This window comes from Hesperophylax consimilis, chromosome 14, assembly GCF_061612785.1.
Source record: "Hesperophylax consimilis isolate HC1 chromosome 14, BYU_Hcon_1.0, whole genome shotgun sequence".
Taxonomy (NCBI): Eukaryota; Metazoa; Arthropoda; class Insecta; order Trichoptera; family Limnephilidae; genus Hesperophylax; species Hesperophylax consimilis.
Genome location: NC_142849.1, coordinates 23,693,424 through 23,713,392, shown reverse-complemented (window position 1 = coordinate 23,713,392; position 19,969 = coordinate 23,693,424). Strand labels below are relative to the sequence as shown.

General features: G+C 33.0%; 1 protein-coding gene across 2 annotated transcripts in view; it reads left to right on the top strand.

Annotated features, from left to right (window-relative positions):
* The first annotated feature begins 801 nt into the window (after positions 1-801).
* The window catches only part of LOC149418079 (RUN and FYVE domain-containing protein 2-like), a 36,645-nt gene continuing 17,477 nt past the window's right edge, over positions 802-19,969 (top strand). For both annotated transcript variants that reach the window (XM_089639647.1, XM_089639648.1), the window contains exons 1-9: positions 802-1,877; positions 3,369-3,547; positions 4,482-4,591; positions 5,405-5,612; positions 7,143-7,312; positions 13,537-13,673; positions 16,846-16,910; positions 17,238-17,375; positions 17,819-17,959. In XM_089639647.1, coding sequence (XP_089495773.1) covers positions 1,646-1,877; positions 3,369-3,547; positions 4,482-4,591; positions 5,405-5,612; positions 7,143-7,312; positions 13,537-13,673; positions 16,846-16,910; positions 17,238-17,375; positions 17,819-17,959 — 1,380 coding nt within the window. In that variant the 5' untranslated portion in view covers positions 802-1,645. The remainder of the gene's footprint in view (positions 1,878-3,368; positions 3,548-4,481; positions 4,592-5,404; positions 5,613-7,142; positions 7,313-13,536; positions 13,674-16,845; positions 16,911-17,237; positions 17,376-17,818; positions 17,960-19,969) is intronic.

Here is a 19,969-nt window from a genome sequence, read left to right as displayed (position 1 = left end):
TAATAATAGTACAAGTTCACCAGAAACGCCCGTGGCAAGGGTTGAAAATGTAATTTATTCAAGAACAAGCTCCATTTCGTCTTCCAATCGAGAAATATGGCCCGAACTGTTGGTCTCAAAGCCAGGAACTCCTTACGAAAGCATCAAATTAAGTAAGTTTTGCATGCATAATTGATATTTTCCTGCTTTCCGATTATCAGACACGACTCACAAAGTTGTGATAAAGTTACTAAGGTAATTTATTAATTTGTGCGTTTATATTCAATGTTGACAACTATTCAAACTTCAATTTGTACAAATTGGCTTCAATATAAAATAAAATATTTTTATTCAAGTTTAACATTTCGAATTCCCTCGACTATACATAGTATATTACTTCGAATTTAGACATAAATAAAATTAAAATTTGATCCTTTGTTCTATGTAAAGTACAATGCAAATAATTGTCATTTGTGAACATATAAATTATTTCATCATACAGTACTTGAATAAAAAAATGTCATCTCAAATATTAGTATTCTCACAAATTCTGTTTATTCATTAATTTTTGTGCAATAGCAAGTATTATTAAAATTTCTGTGTAAAAAAAATATTTTACTATTGAAGTTATTCTGGACAGGTAGTCAACTACCTATTTATCATATTTGACATAAAAAAAGATTTCTGTTTTATCACTGCCGAGTGTTGAGAAAATGGCCAACAGATGGAAGCACTGTCTCTATTGATCCATTTCACCCCTCTTGGGAAGTACTAAACACCCCCATCCCACTGTAGAAGCTTATTCACCCAATCAATAATATTATAACCCTTAAAAATAGACTGGGAACCTCTCTCACTGACTAAGCAGACAAGATCTGTCTTTAATAATAACAAAAACCTTTTAGTAGTGCCCTAAAAACTAATAAAACAAGTTTTTAAACATACAAGATGTAGTGGTTTACCTTTTGATTGTGAATTGAATATTTAAAATGTCATTATGAGGATCATATTGTGACAGTGACTTTTCATTTGGATGGATTTTCGGACAAATCATTTGTTGAATGGTGTTTTTAATAATATATCTCAAGCCGTAAGGCATTTGAAAAAGTATTAGACTTCATCCCTTGAACTGGGTGGAAAAATCGTGAACCATCTTGCATTAAGAATATAAAAATAATAATAAAGATCAATAAACACATTAAATTTATCGATAAAGCTTTTCGCACAGCACATAAAATAAGCTATTTCACGCTTATTTTGCATTAATAAAAGCTTAAAACGAACTTTTAAACACTGCAAGGCTAAACATTGCATTATAATAAATCTAATATAGTTAAATAATCTAAATATTTAACGTGGCGTGCACTTAAAAAACGCTTGCCAAACAGCTTTTTGCCTTCGTAGCACGAACTCACACAAGTTTTTGTCACAAATTCAAATACCTTGCATATTTGTGGTATTCAAAACGCTAATAAAGCTTACACTTGAAGTAAACTAATCGGTGAAATTTTTTTTGCGGCTTTTACACTGACTGAATTTTAAAATCTGCAAAACTAAATTATTTAAATTCGAATAGTATTTTGCACAACGCTTGCAAAATAGGTCTTATAGGCGAAACTCTTCGCTTTGTATGTTACTTTGCCGCGTTTTCTGAAAGGCCTAACCAATGCGTTCGTTGAACTCTCCCGGAGGGAACCCAGGCCCGGTTTCGCCGAATAACCCGACCGATCCAGACATGGCCGGAGCGCAGGACACCATCTACCTGTGCAACTTTAGAGTGTCGGTTGACGGGGAGTGGCTGTGCCTGAAAGAGCTGCAGGATATGGACATGCAGGAGTCGTACACGGCACAGTCGGAGCATGTCACCTCGCCTGATGAGCATGTTTCACCCGTGTTGGGTAAATTAATTGTTAACCCTAGGAATGGGACTTTTTTCTGCAACCCGCTGTCAGAATATTTATGTAACCCCATTTTATTATTATAATATCTTATGTATGTGACACCTCACAAGAGTGCTCCTGTCTGTACAGTACAAAGGCAGGGGAACTATATTGCCACCCGGTTGGGCAGCATTGTGAGGTGGGTTAAAGTAGGGGCTGTAGGAAGGTATTTATTAATACGGGTCTTGAAGAGGCCCGGATTATATGAAGACGAAAAAAACAGATGCCTATAGCCGACTTACACGAAGTAAAAACTCGTTTTCATGAAGCCAACATCAACGGGTGTTCCTCTCATGTCGATTGAGTTTGGCGTACGTCACCGGGGATCAATGCTGCTACATCCTTATAGCAGGCTCCATTGATAAACCCGTAGAACAGACTCGGCATGCCTACATTGCGTCTGTACATTAGACATGGCGATTGGTGTGTTAACTACGGATTATCAGACGGACCGCCCTCCTTTGCACAGAATCAAGGAGGTTTAGCAAGTATTTTGGGGCTCCAGCCCATAGGTGGCTTCCAAAGTCAATTGTTGAACGTACTTGAGATTTGTATGGAGATCACTATTCGAGAATCTCCTATCCCGTTTATGTTAGTTAACACAATAAAAACTTCATATAATAACATAATTATTTATATTAGTCTCTCGGAAGAACCACATAGGCTGCCACACTTCACTTTTATAAATATAATGCACTGGTTTCAACATTAAAAAATAAACAACAACAATTGCGCAATAACCTAAAACTATTTTAATTCCTCCTACGATCATCACAATATGCGGAAAATGTTACTTGTGCAATGATGGAGGACTTAGCTAGCAGAGGATTGAAGCCGTGACTCCTGGGTGGAAACCTAACACTCGGCCACTAACCGGCCAAAAAAATAAGTGTTGCACTTGCAACACTGTTGCTAGTGATACTGACATAGCTGTACCAGTTTTACTTCTGTTTTGTTTCTGTTATCTCTTAATCCAAGGATAAGATATAGTAAAATTGAGGTTAAAATACCATACGTAGTGATGAAACTAATTCATTGCTTCGTATTACATTTTAAACTATCTTTAATCTATTTATTGAAGTTATGAAATTGCTGTAAATATTATTATATTTAGTACCATCCATAATGTTCTCATCTTTGTCAAAAGCGCAGTTCATAGTTAACCCGCCCATGCTAATTTAATCGCTTCTGGGAACAGCTCATATTATGGTCTTATAGAAATCATTGTGTCTCCTTTAGTTTCATGGTGAGAAGTATGATCTAAACGGTTTTAGAAAGAGAAAACACCACCTTTTATATTAGAATCTAGTAACTACAGAATAATTAATTAGCAAACTTTTAATTGGTAGGTAAGTATTGATTGTCTATCTGAAGATGCCTACAAAAGAATTCTTTGTCCGTTATTAATTTTATTGTTTTGAATAAGTCCTTATTTATTATTTATTCCAGACCGTGATCCTGTGGTCATCGAGCGGAGCAACCTGGTCAACATCTCCAAGTTGGTGGTGAAGGAGCTGATAGAGCAGTCGCTCCGATATGGTCGCATGCTGGACACGGACCACCTGCCACTCAGACACTTCTTTATCGTCCTTGAGCACGTTCTCAGGCATGGACTTAAACCAAAGAAGGTAAAAAGATTATACTGGGTTTTTTTTTAAGGTCTGTTTTTCAAATTGACAAGACTTTCCGGCGACTGCCAATTTGACAGCTGATATCTTATCTGTGCTCAGTTTACTATTTTATTTTTATTACTGACTTTTCGTCCCACAATTAATTGGCATTGTGGAAGAGCTTTGGTTTCAACAAGACGGCGCAACACGCCACACAAGATGCAATCAATTTATTGAAGGAAGCATTCGATGAGCGCATAATGTCGCATAATGGACCTGCGACTTGGCTTCCAAGATCTTGTGATGACTTTTCAATTATTTACTGGGTATTTGTGAAATCACTATTCTACACTGATAGACCAGAGATAACGGACGACTTGGGAGACAACATTTGCCTCGTTATTGCCGATATACGGCCCCTATGCTCGAAAAAGTGGTTGAAAATTGGACTTCCACTTTGCGTTTGAGCCAGCTGGGGCCCATGTAATCAATGTCATATTTAAACACTAATGCCAATACCATGGTTCATCTGGGCTGAACATAGTGACTCCTTATGCCGTTGACTGTCTGGATAGCCTTAGCCCCCCTCTTTAACCTCCACCAAATCTCCACCACGCGAAGAAGAACTTCTAGATTTTACAACACTCCATTTTTATGTTCCAAGTTTCGTCTCCTTCTTCTTTTTCTTCTATGTATATAATTTCTCTATAGAGTCCAGCATTGGGCAAAGGCATCCCTCAAATGTCTCCAGTTTTGACAGTTCTTAGCTGCCCTAATCCATTCAAAGCTGGTAGCCGGTAGTCCCTCATCCATTCTTTTTAGGTCATCAACCCATGTTATCTGTGGGTGAACTGCTAAAATTCATACAAAAAAATATGAGGGAACTTAGCACTTTAGTTAGCAATAGAGCCGCTGAATGCTTGTTAAAAATGATGTGCCTTTTTGTTATCAGGGTCTGCTTGGACCGAAGAAAGAGCTTTGGGACATCCTCCAGATGGTGGAGAAGTTCGCCCCTGAAGCCCAGGACATTACAGCCAGTGTCAGGGACCTCCCCACTGTCAGGTGAGGATGTAATCTGATGTAATAAGTTGACCTTCCTACAGGCAGTTGCGTTCACAGAGTTTTTAACCAGGAAGTTTTTAAACATCGAATTACATAATTGGTATTTTAAAAGACAACTCTTTCATTCAAATTATCACCAAGAATGTCTAAGCTGCTTGTCAAATATACAAGTAACCATATGATTAATACATAATTAAAAGCCAATAAAAATTTCCCATATTTTTCCTCTAAATAAACAGACAATATTATAAAAAAGCCAATATATCATTATTTTGTTTGAGTTGTACTAGTTATAGTAATAGAGGCACCAACAGATGGCAGTGATTGTTACATTTGGCAGTGGTGTTATATTTGTGCCCAAAGACACGGCCTTTTTAGCACTGACATAAACAAATAGTCCCTTAAATGCGCATACACACGCGTGTACATTTTTTTGTGTATAATACTGTCAGCATTTGATTATGATATACATGTCATTTTGCATACTTAGTTTCTGTCTTTGACACCTTGAGCGGTCGGAGTGTTGCTGCAGCGCTGGAATTATTATCCACATATTTTTGGAAGTGTCGATTGATTTCTTGCAATCATTTTATAATTTAAATATTTTTATGTGAGTAAAGTAGAGGAGGCAGTGCTTATTTGCCTATATGGATTGCATGCCTTTGACTACAACTACTCAGTTCTTAAGCCCATTGTGTTTTCTTCCATATTTTATCTTATTCTCTTTCTATTTTTATTTTTAGGCTGTTATTATAAGTGAAGATGATCTTTTTTTATTGTTTAGATTTAAATAGTTTATTATTTGTCCACCAGAACGGCAATGGGTCGTGCCCGCGCCTGGCTGCGCCTAGCCCTGATGCAGAAAAAGCTGGCAGACTATCTGCGCGTGCTGTTGGAGCACCGGGAGCAGGCCCTGGAGGAGTACTTCGAGCCGCATGCCCTGGTGCTCAGCGACGAGGCTGTGGTCATCATGGGACTGCTGCTCGGACTGAATGTGATTGACTGCAATCTGTGCGTCAAGGTGGGAAATTAAACTTGAAATACGTAATCTTAAATTTATCTTTCCTCATAATATGACCAGTATATTGAATTACGTATGAATTATATATTACTAGCAATGTAAAATCACACATTTTTATTGCAATTTAATGTATTTTCAATGCTTTTCTTACAAGTTTTATGCAATTAAATATTTGGTGTCACCCTTTATTAGTGCTATTTGGCATGTAGACCGCCACTCCAAGTTGTCACTATCTTCTCATTGGAAAAAGTTGTCCGATTTTCGACCGCAGCTGCAGAAATGTCAATGATATTTTGTTTGAATGCAATGGATTTTTGACAATTTATTTATAATTTTTTACATTTATTTAATTGAAAACTGATTGATTAACTTTGCAGACAGAAATGTTTTTTTAATTCTGCAGGTGTTTTTAATAAAATCTTCAAGTAACTCTACTGACTGCAAAGTTTAGTGTGCCAAGCTATAACAGATTCTTATACTATGGGTAATTTATGGAAAGTTTTTTATGATTAGCATCCCTTGGGTCCAAACAAGTATATTTCTGATTTTCTCTTCTAATAAATCAAAACCAAAATTTCCTCTGAAATCATAAGATTTGTAAGTAGTTACTTAAATACCTATCTACTTAATTATTAAGGCGATGCCATACGTAGTAATGCAAAATCATGTGTTTAGGGTTTGAAAATTTGGTCGCATAATAGAAATGTTTCAGATGCTTTAATTAAATACTGCGAGTAGAATACATCTTGGCCTTTGAAATAATCGAGTATTTTTTTGATAAGTCTTTTTATAAGCCCAGAAAAAAATAATGTATAAGGCCTATGAAAACTGCTTTAAAGTTCAAAATCTCCTACTTACGAACCCATTTTCGGTTATGATTTTATTGTATAATGTGGCAAATTAAGTTATTTATAAAATGATCTTAAAAAAATTAAATATTTTTGCCTGAACATCCACAAAATAAAATAAAAGGCACTTTTTGGCCATGTTTTTTTCTTGCATAAATCAAAACAGGCGGATGGTGTTAAGCGGGAATTTAAACCTTATCGCCTTATATAAAGGGTTGTTATTGATAGCGGCTCAATTTAAAATATTACACGACGTAGTGCATCGCCTTAACATATAAAAACAATAATTTCTTCAGGCAGGTAGGTACCATAATAATGATTATTCCGATATGACAGCTCATAGTAGGATCAACACCCATGAAAACTCTGGTAGGATAAAAAGGTAGTATCTAACACGGCTACCATCTTGAACCGGAAAAAGAATATACAAACAAATTAAGAGACAAATAAAAATGCCAAATGGTTGAGTTAAAACAGTTCGCTGAGCTCAGTCAATCAAACATCTGCAAAATACGATTATTGTTTGTTTTGCAAAATGTATTGGATGTTTTTTTAAATCCAAATGTATTCATTTTTGTTGTTTGTGTTTCTACTTGTGTTCCAGTACCATCCTGAAATATTAAACAAATTTTTTTCTAATTCTTTTAGTAATATCCCACTAATAAACGTTCCAAATTCTCAGGAAGAAGATCTGGACAGTCAGCAGGGGGTGATAGACTTTTCTCTGTACCTGCGCGGGGCCAGCGGAGACCCTGAGCCCCCGCCGCCCCCGCAGCCGGGTCCCCATCGCCGCCAGATCGCCGCCGTGCTGGACCAGAAGAACTACATCGAGGAGCTCAACAGGCATCTTAAGTGAGCATACACCATTGCTTTACTATCTATTATTTATTCAATTGATAAACTGTGTATGCAAAAACTTTACTAATTGAAACGTAAAATAGAAACTGACATAAAATAGTTCATGGAAAGATACATGAGATGTATACCGGTCAGTGGTTGAGTGGGCATAGCGCTTGGGTCTCACCCGAGCGTCGCGTGTTCGATTCCTCGGCTGGCTAAGTCCTCCATCACAACACAAGCAACATTTTCGGCTTTCTGTGGTGGTAGTAGGAGATTTTCAAACATTGTTGGGTTATTCGTAACCTGGGAATGTTTGTCTTTCTTTTTAAAAAAAAAAAAAAAAAAAATACATTATCCAGTAAAAGGGGTACTTTAATTGTTGTATAAACTTCAAATTGTAATAATTTCTCATTGAATTTCGAAATTTTTCCAAGGTATTTTAAATGTTCTATATTTTTCTTCATTTTGAAGATGTCGTAAAAACAAATACCAATTTGGAAACTAGATAAATTTACCTTTTTGATTTTTGTATTCGAAATATTCTTTAATGTTTAAGAATTGCAATATTTTAATTTCAAATATGAAAAAATGAAAAATAAACCTTAATACAAACATTTTTAATCAAAACGTCAAAAAATTTCAGCAAAATCAAAAATCATAAAACACAGACCTTTTATTTTAAATGTTTGCAAGATAACTGTGACTTCAATTTTTATCTCGTTCATACAATTAAAAATGATTAAACATAATAATGACAATTCCCAGAGAATGAACATTAAGGAAGGGTTGTTTCGGAGGATTTGAACAATTCATAAAATTTCAACGTTCATTTACGGGATCTGCGGAAGTCTTATTCAAGTTCTGTTATTATATCATTATAGGCTAGTTGCTTGACAGAACTGAAATAAAAACAGAACTTGAAAAAATCTTCCACAGAACTTGATAATGAACATTGAAATTTGATGAATTGTTCAAATTCTGCGAAACAACCCGTCCTAAGACATTTTGAATCCATTTCGTCATCAATATATGTAAACATTGATTTTACCTACACATGCATAAGGCATTTATATTATTAAGCAACATCACCTTCATGGAAGTTTTATTAAATTCAAGCAGTAAAAGTCAATTAAAAAATAATACATAGGATATAACCTCGCTTTTTCTGATAAGATGAAACTATATTATTCACAATAAGACATTATTGACAGATTAAAACTGACAAAAATAACACAAATAATAGTAAATTTATTGAATTATACTAATATAATATTGAATTGGTCATTAGAAGAGAAATTATTATTAAAAAAATTATTTTGATCACTTGTACCAAACCAACACAGTCATTCGTGGGTAAACTGATGTGCATGACGTGCATGCTCGCGCAAAGGAGCGAATGCGCGTAGATCTGAAAATTGCAATGTTGTTGTTGGTAATAATTCCAACTACATAAACAGTTTACAATCTTTGTACAACGTGTTTTTTTAAAATAGTTATGTTATTTAATCTTATGTATTGTATTGTATGTATGTATATTATATAAGTTGTATCCCACTAAACACTCATAAACGGAACACTTAACCGAAAACTCTTGTAAATTTGTAGGTCAAAAGTAAATATTTTAAAATTTTAACTCTTTGAAGTTTTCATTGAAAACAGCTGCCATATTAGAAAGCTAGTGAGGCTATGAAAATTTCTCACAATGCATTATTTTTTTCATCAAACTATCATATATAGCATAGCAAATGGTTGGAAAAACTGTACATAATTGAATACTTAGGTTTCTGTAATTACTAATTATAAGGACATACTTTTTTAATCGTTTGTTCGCCAGCGTATTCTTAAGGATAATATTAAAAATAAAACTGTCCAAAATCTACGACTCCTCAATGTGTGAGTGTTCTTAGAGGAAAAAGACCACAAATATACAACACAGTGTCGGCCGTAAAATTACGTAATGCGCGCCATGTCCTAGCTCAAAAATGTTTAATATCCCCGGCAGATACGTGTATGTAAATACCCGCATTTAAACCTTCCAACTCTATACATAATTTTCCCACATTAATGTCATCATAAATGAATATGACTTATTCTGAGAAATCTTTCCCCAGTAAATATGCAGAAGACCACATCACTGTTTCTTTATAGTGCATAAAATATGGTTTAAAGCACCTGATAACAATGTAGTCTTAGGTAAAACTTTATTTGATGTGTGGGAAAACACAAAATAAACCAGCGTTTCATACTTTTATGTTCAGAATCATATTAAAAATGATAACGCCATAATTTCTATTAAATGCATTGATAGTGACACCGAAAATCGTAGATAATTTGAAATTTTTTATTTTTGATTTAGTTTCAATAATTTTTTAACTTAAGTAAATAGTAAGGAACTTGAGTTAAAAAATATTTTGGCCTTAAAAACTTATTTTCATATAGATCAGAGGTTCCCAAACATTTTTATCCCGTAGACCACGTTAATTTTTTTTCTGTTTTTTGGGTAGAGCCTTGCTTTCTTTGGCTTGAAGAGCTTTTGTGGAACCCCATTTACATCTCATGCACCCCCAATTTTTTTTTCATCGACATGGACCCTCTGATGGTAAAAATCGACCCCTGGGGGTCGATATAGACTACTTTGCGAATGACTGACATAGATCAACAAGCGCTGATTCTGAAAATATAAGTTTTAGTATATATAATTAAATTATGATGAGATTTAGATCACTCTCATAGTGGTAGCGCTGTTTTAACAGACAATTTGAGATATGTAATCTATATGGTATCCAAATACTTTTTCAAGTAAAGAATGGTAAGTGATGCAAGGATGGCCGACACATATCATGTTCTGTGTCATCACAATTAATGGAAGAAGTCGTTCAATTGAAGCGTTGTTCAATTGAAGCGTCGTTCAATTGAAGCGTCGTTCAATTGAAGTGTCGTTTAATTGAAGCGTCGTTCAATTGAAGCGCGGTCAATTGAAGCGTCGTTCAATTGAGCTGGTACCGTGGCTGCCGCTCTTAATAAAATGAGTCATGACCCATTGCTACAGTGATTACAGTGCAACAGATCCCACGTTTTCTGCCGAAAACAATAACCCACACTCTTCAAGAAGTGAAGATATGACCACAATTACATTTTCATTTCTAACCTGTTTCATGTAAAGCATGTTAAGTGTTTTCAATTAACACGTTTTACACGCTACAACTTTGATTGATTTAAAAGGCTTTTAATGGTATCTACACGCACATGTTTACGTGAATATTTTGTTATTTCATGGCATGTCATGTTATCAATCGATTACATCTTCTGTGATTCACTAGGATCCAGATATCCTTATTATGTATAGACTGAAGACATAAACAGTCACAAGTTAGGGTAAATAGGTAATTCGTAATGTTTTTCTTAGTTCTTATCACTAGTGGTTCCTAGGGGGTTCTGAGGCGAACTAGGTTTTATTTAAATACAACATTAGCTTCTTTTATGACATTTTTTCTTTCATTAAATCAAGTTTTTATTTGTTTTTTTAATATAATTTTCTGGTGGAAGTGAGTTATTGAGCTTAGTGGAGAGATATTTGTAGTTCCTTTGTCCAAAAGCCGTTAAATTTTGGTATATTCAAAATTTCAATCTAGTTGGCTCTTCTGGTTGGTGTTATTAAATTGTATTTTCATTGTTTTTTGATTTTTAAAAATGTTTGATTAAAACATTCTTACCAACATTTGACACTGCAAAAGACAAAAAAGAGGCTTCCTTATGGAAGCTTTTAGGTTGCTCTTTATAATAAAAAATAATTTAAAATCTTGCTAACCACAAACATGATTTGTTTTTGGCAGAACATGTTCTTCATCAGGAAGTTAAGTTAAAGTTAAAAACTACAATACACATACGTAACTGTTTTTTTACAATTGAAAACATGAAACAATTCTTTAAAATACGAAAAAAATTGTTCTGTTGTAAAATATTGTTATAAAAGAAATGTCTCGCGATGGAGATTTCCAGGCGTTTGGTTTTGGAATCGACTGCGCTTATTCAATAAACCATACCACCGAATATTTATATGGAAATAAAAAAACTGCTTACTGTGATTTAAAGAATTAATCCACCCATGTTTCTTGCTTTTATCGTTTAACCCATATTTGCAGATTTTATAAAAAAAAATCATAAAATGAAATTTTTATGTTAGTTTAACACCTGCTAACAACTGTTCAATGGTACTTTATTTTTAATCCCAGGACTTTAAAATAACTTTAATTAAATCGATAACTCAATAATATATAATACTTAATAGAATTTGAGTAAAATAAACATCCACGACTTTTTTAAATGACCACACCATATTCCGGCGTGAACAAAATAATTTTAACTGCTGACATATTGTTTGTTAAAATCTATGAATAATCCCAGCAAAGTACCACTACTGCCATCTCTCGAAACTCAATACATACCGAATCAAGCTAGCAACTAAACATAGTAGCTATTTGCTGGAATTTCAAAATAAATTCAAATAAATTTGCAAAAACTATTTACCTAAATTTAGACGGGCATCGCTCAAGGGCTAAAGCTATGTGACCTAAATTTTGGTAGCCATCATTCGACTGGTTGGACAGTAATATAAATATTTAAATACATATTTTTTTAAATACCTATTTTTAAAAATCTATTCGAATTTCACTTTTGTTTTCATGAATGAAGGAATGCAAATCTTGAAAGTGGAAATTTACCCACTTCCCGACATTCGATCAAACTCATTACGATTGCATTGTCGATGACAATGCATTCTCACAACTTTTGGTGGCAACCACGTATTTTATAGACAATTCTCTGAAATTGGATGACATCAAAGCAGTTAATATACCAAATATATATCACTCCTACCCAATCGGAATTTTTCGCAGCTGTAAGCGCGGTTGACTCCAGTCCCCCGAGAGGAAGGTTCCATCCTCAGTATAACCATATTTTTTTTCATTTTAAAAGACATTTTAAAAGTTCATAGCAGTTTCAAGAGCCATTCCCTGGGGAGGAAGGTTGAATCCTCAGTCCAACCAAAAAAAATACCTTTGAAATTGACTTCCAGCCGGCCCCAAGAGATGGCGCAACTAGGTTGAAAATAGATGTATCTTTATTAAAAGATTGTTTTTTTGCGCATTGATTTTGTATCGTTAATCTATTCTGAAAAAAAAACAATACATAATATATATATATCACTGTCAAATTAAATAGTAAACATGTATATATTTTTCATAATTATCTGATAAATTTAATCTAAACCAATGTCGATAAAGCAACACCAAGTACTTACACATTATCTATAAAATAAATTGCATTATGTATTACACTCCTACCTTTGTAGAACAACACTGAAGACATAGACAGTCACAAGTTACATCACCTGCCCACTACGAAAATAAACAATTGCGAATAATGTCATGACTCATGACTCACTTCACTCAGATAATGTTCTTCTGATTGGTGAAAGTTTTCTTTGACTGGGTACTACTGCCAGTCGGAAAATCTCTATGGTACTAGAAGCATGTCTAAGAAGTTTGTCACTTTGTTTACAATTCACAACTGGCTAATAATTGAGTGACTGTCACAACAGATCATTAATATAATATTATTATTTGATGGCAGTGTTTTAGTATAAATTAATTGAAGTGTTGTCATAATAAACGCAGTGGGTGTTAGTGTGGGTCTTTGGAATGTTGTGAAGTGTGGGAGAACGATTGTTGCATTAATATAACCAAACAAATTGCAGGAATATTTACAAATCATTGTGCATTTTTTCTTCAATTAATATTGAATTGAGCTGTTGTCAAAATGTAATTGAATAATGCAGTTCTTTAGGCATACAAAAAGGTGTTGAAATTTTATGTTTATAAATACGGATTAAATTTGTTTTAATTTTTTAAGAAAAACAAATGTGAATTAGGTTTCCAATTTAAGACATTATTTTATTGTAGTTTCAGGGAACTCTTATTAATAACTATAACTACTTAAGCGTAAAAAGTGGAAACCTTACGAGTGAACTTTTCTTTAATTGAATTGATCTGAATTTCTATTTGGAAATGAAACAGTGTTGAACAGTTTTTATACACTTGAGTGTTGTTTACAAAATTTCTAACAGTAATAAATTGCTAAAAGGTGTTAATTTTTTGTGTTTTAAATTGTTAATTGTGGTTGAAGTGTTTTGTGTTGTTTGCTGGTACGATGTCGCCATTTAATTTTCGTCTGTCCAGTGCCACGGTGACCAATCTTCAGACCAAGGTGGAGGCCCTGACCACCACCAACGCTCTGATGAAGGAGGACTTGGCAATCGCCAAGAACAACATGCTGCAGCTTTGCGAGGAGAATAATCAACTGAAGCACGCACTCGGTGAGTCATTATAAAGTTTTCATCTCTTTTCCAATGTATAATATACATGGTTCTTTGACAAAGCAAAATAGAGACAAAATATACAACAAACTGTATTCTGTTTTGTCATTGTTTTGTTTTGTCACTGTTCTGTTTTGTCACTGTTCTGTCTTGTGACTGTTCTGTTTGGTCACTGTTCTGTTTTATCCAGTTACCAATATACATATTTTATACGATTATGGACTGGCATTGTTCTCTTTGTGACAGTTATATATTTTATTTTAATCCTCTTACTCTCAGAGTGCCCTATCCTTTCAAGTGCCAATTGGCCTAGACCATTGTAAAAACATCAGCAGCAATCTGTTGATGTTAACTTTGATGTAGCATATAAAAGACAATGACATTGGACGCATCATGAAATAAAAAATAAAAAAATTATTTGAGTGACCTATTGCCATCCAAATAAATCTATTTGTGAATCATTATTCTATGATATTTATCTTTTTTTTGGGAACTTGATGACCGAATATAAAAGGGTTTAAAATGAATTGTGGTATGTTGTGAGGCTATACGGGGAGGGGAAAGGAAGGAGACAGGAAAGGGAAGGGAAAGAGATGGGGAAGGAAAAAGTTGAGAAAAATCTGGATAGTCAGATCTGGTTACCATATATGGCTAAAGCCGTTTCAAGCAATGTTTTGATGCTGAATGGTGGTCTTTCACTAGGGTGGTACTTCGAGTATATCCCACTCTGCATTTTTGTTTCCTACTGATTTGCCAAAATGTATTTCTACTTCTAAAAAGGACAAGTCTGATATTGCCTTAAGGAAGGCAAAATTGCTGTGACACGAAGAACTAATATAAATGTTAAGTGTTAACATAATATTATCAGCTTCTGTGGTACATTTGTTTGCAAAATCAATGTATACAATTATTTATTTTATGTCACAAAATATATAATGTCATTTTATATAAACAACTTTATGGATAATCTATTATTATCTTATACACAGTGTCCAGAAACTCATAGTACAAGTGGGAAACTGGTGAATTTACATCACATCGGGAGTCGATTTGTGGTATAACTTTTGAATTGGCTTTCGTTTTCGAGTAAATCGGGCTCAAAGTTGGAATTTTTTAGGTCAAGTAGGAAAAAAAAAAAAAAATTTCACCAATAATTTTTTTTTGGTGTTTGTACATTATGTAGATTCACTAGTTTTCCGTTTGTACTATGCGTTTCCGGACACCATGTATAATTGGTATTATTATTTATCGAGCTTGTTATTACAGAGCCCTTGAGATGATTTTGAACAAAAACGGCGCTATACAAATCAGTCAAATGTTATTATTATTATTACATATTGTGCTTCACACTAAAATCAGGCTTATATTTTTAAATCTCGTACATATTCATTACATTGCACATAAAATATTATTTGTATTTGTTTGTGAATTAAAATGTAAAGTGCATTCACAAGAAATAATTGTAGAAAGTAAAGTTCTTGTTAAATCAAGCATTGCTGACACGATTTTTTCAGCAGTTTTGTTCATTTTTTGCCCGAGTCACATTCTTTTGTTCTACTTACTTCACATTATTTGTTTTATAAACTTTAAATAATATACCAAAATATAATTTTAGTTTACTTTTTTGGTACTAAACCAGTGGTGTAGAGACCACCTGGACAGAATGGGCTATCGCCCGGGAGCAGGCCCTCCAAGTTTGTTAATTGCAAAACATAGTTTGTGCATAAAATGTCATAATTTGCTTTGTAAAATGAGGAAAAACACAAAAATTGTTACTATATTGGAATTTGTAGCCAACAACAACAATAATAATAATTTTTATTCCAAAATGTGGGGAGGTTAATGCAATCCCACACGTCCCATATAGATATACACATTCATTGTACATAGATATGTGATTTTTTTTTTGGAAATAGTCTGAAAATTAATAAAAAATAAACAGTAATTATGTGAATAAAGCAATTTTTTAAGACATACAAGAGATCCAAAAATAAATAAAAATAAACAACAGTTATGTAAATACAATGAACTTTACGAGATACAAGAAAATCCAAAAATAGAAATAAAAAACAAAAGACAATTGTGTAGGGCGTGGTCTTGAGTGAACTTGGGCCCAGCGCTCATTCAGGAGTGGCGCTTGGTGCTGGTAGGAGGCCATTAGCCGCATCCTGGCTCCAGTGACCCGGTGCCTCATCACGCCGGCAAATCCATTTAGACCTAGTTCCGTGAACATTTTCAATGCGCCGCTGTATCTTCTGTATCCAAATATGATTCTACAGGCGTTATTAAATTGGATTCGGAGTCGTTCCGTTGAGCAAGTTCGGTAGTGAAACCATGTCTCACACTTTTACAGGCCAGTACAGAATGCGTTGAACAATGTTTTTTTTAAACATTATTGCTAATATGTAATCATTTAGACACTATGCTGATATATAATGAAAATTAAGAACACAGATTATCAACATGTCACCATTCTGCTAATACTCATAAATGTTGATTATTTATTGCAAAAACAATTAAATTACTTTGAGAAATATTCAATGATATTTTTTTTTTTTTTTTAACAGAGCTAAACAAATTTATTATTTATTTATTTATTACACTCCCTAATGCGATTTTCTTGAAAAAATTACAAGCTATTTGTATCAAAGTAAACACTTAAAAATTAATACAATAAAGAAAAATGTAAAGATAATGACAAAAAAGGTACAAAAAAAAAAATAAAACGTAGAACAAAATACATGTGAACAATGAAAAACACAATAGAATAATGACAAAAAAGGTTGAAAAAAAAAAAAAAACACAGAACAAAATACATATGAACAATGAAAAACACAACAAAATAATGACAAAAAAGGTTGCAAAAAAATATTATGAATACAAATATTCTCACTACAAATATTTTAACAAAAATCCAAATTAATACTTACTAGAAGATATCAATATACTTCACAGTAAATGAAGTACACAATATTTGATAATTACATATTGATGTAAGTGAACTAAATAATATATTACCCCAATTTAAATAAAGTTAAACAACAAGAAAGAAGGTCCAGTTTACAAGCCCCCCCCCCCCCCCCCGGGCCAGTCACTACTCCACTTTAATCTTCATTTTAACATAATAATCTTAATGTTTAGATTAATAATGCATTACATACTTGCTTTCCAGGACAAGATTTGCACCACCGAGACAACAGATTAAGAATTACAGAAATATATTCTACTGAAGAAGAGGTATGCATATTTATCAAAATAATTAATTATTATAATATTTAAAGTCATGTGAATTACGTAATCATAATTATTGAAATTCTTTTTACAATTATTGTGAAATACATTGCAAATTTGCCTTTTGATTTTTTTTTTACTCTGCTTGAAGTACAGATAAACATTCCCGGGTTCGAATAACTTGAAAATATTTGAAAAACTCCTAATACCGTTATTATAAGAGGAAGATGTTGCTTGTGCAGTGATGGACGACTTATCAAGCAGAGGTATTGAACCCACAATGCCTGGGTGGAAAACAGACACTTTTGTTTAATTAATTAATTTTATTATCAGGAAAAAGCAAGCAACAAGAGTTTGAGCGGGAGCGACAAGGACAGGAACAAGGAAAAAGAGACAGACAGTGAATTGATGAAAGTCGTAGAGGAGGAGCGAGCCAAGCGACATGAGATACAGAAGGAAATGGAACTGCAGGTAAAAACACAACAATATTTAAAATTCATATGAAGGTTATGTTGCAGAAACACAAAACCAGTGAAATTGAACCTAATTTACTAATATCGAGTACCAAATTGTGCACCAATGCTAAGTTCGTCGATAATAATTTTAATACATTTGTGGTACTTAGATATTCCGGCACATTTGAATGTGTTCCATTTTTCAAGAGCACTTAACTAAACGAAGATTTTTCTACATATTTGAATGTGTTCCATTTTTAGAGTACACTTAACAAAGATTTTCCTGCATTTTAGAATGTGTTCCATTTTTTAAATAAAGACAAAACTAAATCAGTTGTTTTGACAGATATATTATAGGCGGGAAAACAAAGTTCTACAATGGAAAACAGTAATGTGAGGATAATTAATAGGAAGAAAGATAAAAATGTTTTATAATGTATTTTATTTGTTTTTAATTAGATGTGCCTGAAAGCAGAGATGGAAGTAGCCATGAAGCTCCTGGAAAAGGACATTCACGAGAAGCAGGACACCATTGTTTCCCTCAGGAGACAGTTAGACGATATCAAACTCATCAACCTCGACATGTACAAAAAATTACAGGTAAGACTAGCATAAAAATCAACACAAAAATACTAACAATGCAAAATACAATTAACAAAGAAAAAATATGTTACATAATGCTATTTTTATTTTATCTTCGCTGTGAAAATAATTTGGAGTCAATTTTAATGTAATATTTTAAGTCTATTTTTATGATTTTGACCTTTTAGAGCTCTTTGTGAATTTGAGGAAATTCTTATTTTTATTAATTTGTGGTTTCCTCAATCTCTTTGAACTTTACTTTGTTTATACACACCCACACCATTTGCTAACATTATATAATAATTATTTTAGTTAACCGTGTTTTTATTTTAATGTGTGTACACCATGTTTCGAATTTGTCTTTTTATATTTGTAAATATATAAGACAATTGAGCATATTGTTTTTGATATTACATATTGCTTAAAATTCTTATTGTTTGGTTATTTTGTGCATGCTGTAAATTTTGTATTCTTCCGTATTTTAAACCTTACTCTTAAATTGTATTTAAATAAATAAATAATATTTTTTTAACTGTGGAACAATATTAATCGTCAAGTGATATGCATTAGAAATAACGATTTTTTTTATTTATTATTACATATTGGATTCGAGTGCTAGGATTTTCCGCTAACTAGGCATTTGTTTTAACCTCTGACCTATTGCGACATCCTTCAGACCTACCGTGTTATTTATTAACCTTAATTCATGTTTTGTCCTTTAACACATCGCGGACACAACGTCTATTGACATTGTTTTAAAGGAGATGTCATATGACGTTATACAACAAACAGACTGGGAAGTCAAGTTTTGTATTGCAGTAGCATGTAGCTTATCTATTTGTGTTACAACGTGAATACTTCTATATTTGATACCCAAAGGCGTTAATTTTATATAACTGATTTTCATTCACTTCGCAAAACACATCTCCTGTGACAAAAGACATATAATAGCGTGTGTCGTATCACAAAACTCTTGTTTTCCGGCAAGTGTCTATCAATGTGTTAAATCTCTATCGAGCACTCACATGGTTATTGCTGTGGCGTTTTTCTAATGTGGATGACTTGCTTATTAATATTGTTTCATCACTATGCCTTACCAAAATCTTGTCTTTAAAACATTTACAATTTATTTAGCTAATATTTTAAATATTGTTGTCAATATACAGGATGTCCAGGGGTAAAGTGCGCTAACTTCGGGGGGGTTATTCTACATGATTTTAGAAGTGAAAATCATAAATAACTTTTTATAAATTCCAACATTTTAAGATAGTTTTTAGATAAACATTGGAATTTCGAAAAAAGTTATCCATCCCTTTTACTTCTACCATTATGTAAAATCACCTGCTGAAGTTAGCGCACTTTACCCCTGGACACCCTGTATATTACATTTGTTGCAAATCTATCTTTGTGTAATCTTTGACCAATTTTCCAAATGAGAAAAAAAACAGGGTTTTTTCACTATTATGTAAATGTTTTTTCATGAAAACTTTTGTGCTGATTTGAAACGATTTAACACGATAATGGATTTGTAACAAAGATATTTTCATAATGTACTACCCTTTGATATTAGTAAATTACGTGTATTGATTTATCCCCTTTGCAATAAACAATATATTTTCTGCTTGATTGTTAAAAACTGTTTTTAAAACACTCAGTCTTTGCTTTTAAAATTAAAAAAAAATAACTAGCTGTCCATATTGTGTATTATTGTAAAATATTAAAACATGCCTTTTTTATACTCCGACCATGGAGAAATTAAACTAAGTGAGATCGGGAACTACAGTTTATTTGATACATTTATAGTTCCTGATTTCATCATCGGAAATCTCTCAGTGGTTGCTCTAAAGAAGTTTTTTTTCATGGTTTTGCCAAATATTCAGATAAAATGGTTTTATAACTAGTACATGTTGTAATTTTTTGTGCAAAAGATTTGTATTTCTGTAAGGCGCATCGATTTAATAATAAGCTCTTTTAAATATGATTTAATTAATATTATTATTATTCTCTGTTGACTGAGAAGCAATCATT